The 4,818-nt window shown below is 35.8% G+C and overlaps 1 protein-coding gene across 1 annotated transcript; it reads right to left on the bottom strand.

Moving 5' to 3' along the window:
- Positions 1-1,697: 1,697 nt before the first annotated feature.
- LOC131179462 (uncharacterized) lies at positions 1,698-2,285 on the bottom strand. The gene is made up of 2 exons (XM_058146313.1): positions 1,984-2,285; positions 1,698-1,866 (listed from the first exon to the last, which is right to left on the bottom strand). Exons 1-2 carry the CDS (start codon positions 2,283-2,285, stop codon positions 1,698-1,700), a joined length of 471 nt encoding a protein of 156 aa, XP_058002296.1.
- Between the last annotated feature and the right edge of the window lie 2,533 nt (positions 2,286-4,818).

Genomic DNA, 4,818 nt, shown 5'->3' with positions numbered 1-4,818 from the left:
CCACATTTTTAATCCTCTTTCTATCTTTGATTTCAAGAATGAATTCTTAAATAAGTAGAATCCACCGGATCAACCTTGGTTTTTCTTCTTTCTTGTTCAGGAGGTACCTAATGGCAGCATGGTCTATGTAGATGACAACTTTAGAGCCAACCAAATAAAATCTGAACTCGTTAACTACAAAGATAATAGCTAAAAATTCTTTTTCTGTGGTTGTGTCATTCACTTATGCATCACTAAGTGTTTTATTGGCACAGTAGATGGCATGAAGTTTCTTGTCCTTTCTATGTCCAATCACTGCCTTTACTACGCAATCATTTGCATCGCACATTATCTCGAATGGCAACTCTCAATTAGGTGGTTGCATTATTGGTGCTGAGATAAGGGCTTCTTTTATCCTGCAAAAGGCAACAAGGCAACTTTCATCAAAGTCAAAGGGAACATTTTGATTTAGCAAATTAGTTAATGACTTAGCTATTTCGGAGAAGTCCTAGATAAATCTTCTGTAGAAGCCTGCATGCCCTAAAAAGCACCGCACTTCCTTGACTGATAAAGGTGGTGACATTTTTTCGATGATCTCTATTTTTGCCTTGTCAACTTCTATCCCTCTTTCTAAAACTAGGTGCCCAAGGATTATGCCCTCTCTTATCATGAAATGGCATTTTTCCTAATTAAGAACTAGATTTGATTCTTCACATCTTTAAAGCACTTTAGACAGATTAGTTAAGCATTCATCAAATCTGGTTCTATAGACAAAAAAGTCATCCTTAAAAACTTCCATTATATTTTCAATATAATAAAAAAAAAATGGCCATCATACATCTTTGAAAAGTTGCGAGGCCATTACAAAGACCAAAAAGCATTCTTCTATATGCAAATGTTCTATAAAGGCAAGTGAATGCGGCCTTTTCTTCGTCCTCAAGGTGAATGAGAATTTGGAAGAATCCAGGATACCCTTCTAGATAATAGAAATAGGAATGTTTGGCCAGCCTCTCTAACATTTGATCTATAAATGAAAGAGGAAAATGGTCTTTCCTGGTGGCACTATTCAATTTTCTATAATCAATGCACATTTGCCAACTAGTGACTACTAGGATCAATTCATTATGGTCATTTTTTACCACAGTTGTCCTTCCCTTCTTAGGAACAGCATGCACTGGACTGACCCATTTGCTATCAGATATTGGGTATATAATACCTACGCCTAGTAGTTTTAAAATTTCTTTTTTCATTATCTCTTTCATGTTAGGGTTTAGTCTCCTTTAGTGTTCAATGGTGGGTTTACTGTTCTCTTTCATAGGTATTCTATGCATACAAATGGAAGGGTTGATTCCCTCAACGTCTTCTATGGTGTACCGTATAGACTTGCTATGGGTCCTAAGTTTCCCTAAGAGTTTTTCCTCTTCTGCAAAATTTAGACTAGCATTTAAAATGATAAGATGTTTAGAATTAGAGTCCAAGAATACATACCTCAGTGTAGAAGGAAGAGGTTTTAATTCTACCTATTTTATTTCTTTTTAAAGGTTTTTCTTGGGTTACTCTTCCTGTAGATTTTCTACCATAAGTGCTTAGGCCAAAGGCAGAGGTGGATTTACCTCAAAAGATTCTATATATGCTGTAATTTCCTTATTCTCATTCTCCATTGTGTGGCCATGCACTATAGAAGCTTCAAGAGGGTCTTCAGGATATCTCTTTTGAAATTATTCCTCCACTAGCATGTCTATGATGTTAACCCTTAAACATTCATCAGGTTTAGACTTTTGCTTCATTGCTTGGAACAGGTTGAATTCTACCTCTTCATCCCCCACTTTGAGAGTTAGATGCCCATTTTTAACGTCTATGATTACTCCAGCTGTTGCTAAGAAAGGTCTTCCCAATATTATAGGAATTTACATATCTTCCTCCATCTCTAAGACAACAAAATTTACTAGAATGAAAAATTTTTCCACCTTGATGGGGATGTTTTCTAGGATGCCAATTAGGTACTTGATAGATCTATCTACTAATTCCAAGGAGATGGTAGTTGGTCTCAGCTCTCCCACATTTAGCTTTTGACATATGGACAAGGACATTAGGCTCACGTTGGCTCCAAGGTCATAGAAGGCTTTGTCAATATTCATATTGCTAATCAAGCATGGTATGGAGAAGTTTCCAGGATCTTTTAATTTTGGAGGTAGCTTGTTCTGTAGGATGGCACTACATTCTTCTATTAGAGCAACTATCTCATAGTCCTCCACTCTCCTTTTCTTAGAAAGGATTTCCTTTATAACTTTTGTATAGGAGGGCATATGAGATAACGCTTCTATAAAGGGAATATTGATACAGAGCTTCTATAAAACCTTTAAAAATTTCCCAAACTGCTTGTGCAATTCAGCTTTCTAGAATGTCTGAGGAAAAGGTAAGGGGGGCTAGTAAGGTTCTGGTAGTTTCTTTTTCTTCTTTTCCCCCTCTTCTTTGCTTTCCTCAACTTGCTTATCTTCTTCTTCTTCTTAAATGTCAGGATTTCTAGGAGTTTCTTCCTTCTATTCTTGCTTTTATTCTAGTCCTTTTAATGTTCTCCCACTCCTCAAAATGACAGCTTTGTAATGTTCTTTGGGATTCATCTGAGGTTAACTAGGTAATTTTCCACGTTGTTTGCTTGAAGAATTGGCATGTTGAGTGATTTGATTTTCAAGCATTTTATTTTGGGTGGCCAGTTGATCCACTTTGGAAGTTAGTTGCTTGATCATCTCATTTTGCTATTGTTGTGCTGCTAAAAAGCTCTCCATCATGGACTCCATAGCCAACTTTGATTCTGCCTGTTGAGGTTGAGGGAGTGGTGGTTGTTGCTGCATCAAATTTTATCCTTTGTTCTGGAAACCTGGTGGTGGTGGTGGCTTATATCCTTACTTTTTGTTTATGGGTTGGTTCTGAGAATTTTGTGAGTTAAACCATGAGAAGTTTGGGTGGTTCCTCCATCTAGGGTTATATGTGTAGGAATATGGATTACTGACCTACCTCCGATTGAAGTTCCCTCCATTGTTCACATACTTCAGTTGCTCTGTGGAAAGCTCGCTGTAAAGATTGCATTTTGAAGTTGTATGACCTCTTCATAGCTAGCGCATAATTGGTTACTTGCTCCTATTGCATTGGCCTACATTCTATCAAGTCTTTTGGTGTGTTGGTCAAACTGAGCATTAATCATGCTGAGGGCATCCAATTCTTGGATCCCTGCTGTTCTTCTTGCATCTCCCCTTTCATTTGACCACTCAAAATTATTTTACGCAACACTTTCCAGTAATTCCAAAGCTTCAGCCACTATTTTCTCCACAAGGTCTCCTACTACTATTGAATCAACTAAACTCCTTGTAACTAGTAGTTGTGACACCCCTTACCCGTCTACAGTATATCCGAGTAAGATATGTCACACAGTGTACCGGAACACTCTATTTTATCTCAATCATTTTTATTCTTCCTTAATTTATTTTTATCATAGTTTTGAATATAATTTGTGAAATATAATTCATTTAAGTCATTTATTGAAATTATAATTTATTTGAGGTTCCGAAAATTTTATAGAAAATCCGACAGAGTACTGGCTAAAAATGGAGAAAACAGTTCTTCGGAACCTGTGAAAAACACTTCCAATAATCATTTCCAATCATTCTCAAACTCCAATAATCATCAAAATCTCAATATTTTTCAACAACATTTCCATTTCTCAATCATTCATTTCTCATGGTATTCATATATAAGCAATAAATAAATACTCAATTTTCCATTCATAAACACAATTTCCACTATTTACATTAATATCAAAATACATTACATAAGTCTCAATTACACAAGAGAAAATAAAAATTAGTTACAAAATACCAAAATGAAACCTAGTGTCCTACCAATGCACAGAAGATGGTGAGGTGATACGGATACTATGCAGAGCTGTAGAAGGTCTCACCCAGTCTGTGGTCTACTGGGCTCTCGATTAGTATCTCCAGAACCTACGCGTGGCAAAAGCAACTTGCTAAGCAATAATGCTTAGTGGTGCCAATAATAAAATAAAAAGAAATAATAGGAAGTAAATATGCAGTGCATGTTTTGATGTTTTATGCAAACAATTTTTTTTTTTTTTATCATTATTGGTAATCTTATTTATTATGTACTTGTTCTTTTCATTATTTCATTAAATTTGTTCACTTTTAGTTTTGGGTGCCCAAGTAACCTATACTGGATGACTGGACTGGATAAACGAGTAAACTGGCACTGGGTATCAAGTACCTCGGGCCGTCACACCATCGATCACATATGTATCTCCCGGTGTGCAACAGAACAGCTAATAAGCTGTAATAACATTAGGTACAAGGCCAAGTATCAACATGATGTTAGAATGGCTAAAAGCCATGAAATCACAGAATGACATAATGCCATGTGCAATACTACTAACTGAACCCTATTGGCATGCCAAGCTATCCAAACCAATCTTGTTAGGTATATTAGGGCATTTCACACTTTTAAGTTTCACAATTTTTGGAATTTAAGTTTTAGTGTTACTATTCCATTCATTGGTCAACGAAAATGTTGAATTTTGCATAGGCAATAGGTACATTGGTTTTAATATCATTAAATGCCACATTTTGCATTCAAAATTTGTTGGTATTGGTTGCTAATACTATTTCTAAGCTTAATGTTAGTTGGGCAGAATTTTCACTTTTTATGCCTTGTTTTACTATTCCATTTGTCAATTTTGCAGTGGGAATTTGGAAAACTAATCAACATGAAAGTTGTTCCTTATTTTTTCTAGTTGCATTTCCTTTTTTGAATCACTCCATTTGGAGTTTTGTA

This window comes from Hevea brasiliensis, chromosome 4 (assembly GCF_030052815.1).
Source record: "Hevea brasiliensis isolate MT/VB/25A 57/8 chromosome 4, ASM3005281v1, whole genome shotgun sequence".
Lineage (NCBI taxonomy): Eukaryota > Viridiplantae > Streptophyta > Magnoliopsida > Malpighiales > Euphorbiaceae > Hevea > Hevea brasiliensis.
The sequence above is the reverse complement of the archived record's forward strand: the minus strand, read 5'-3'. Positions and strand labels throughout refer to the sequence as shown.

Coding starts and splice junctions, on each gene's coding strand:
- LOC131179462 (XM_058146313.1), bottom strand. CDS start 2,285: ATGCCCTCCTATACAAAAGTTATAAAGGAAATCCTTTCTAAGAAAAGG. Junction 1,867..1,983: donor TTAGTAGATAGATCTATCAA/GTACCTAATTGG, acceptor AATATTGGGAAG/ACCTTTCTTAGCAACAGCTG.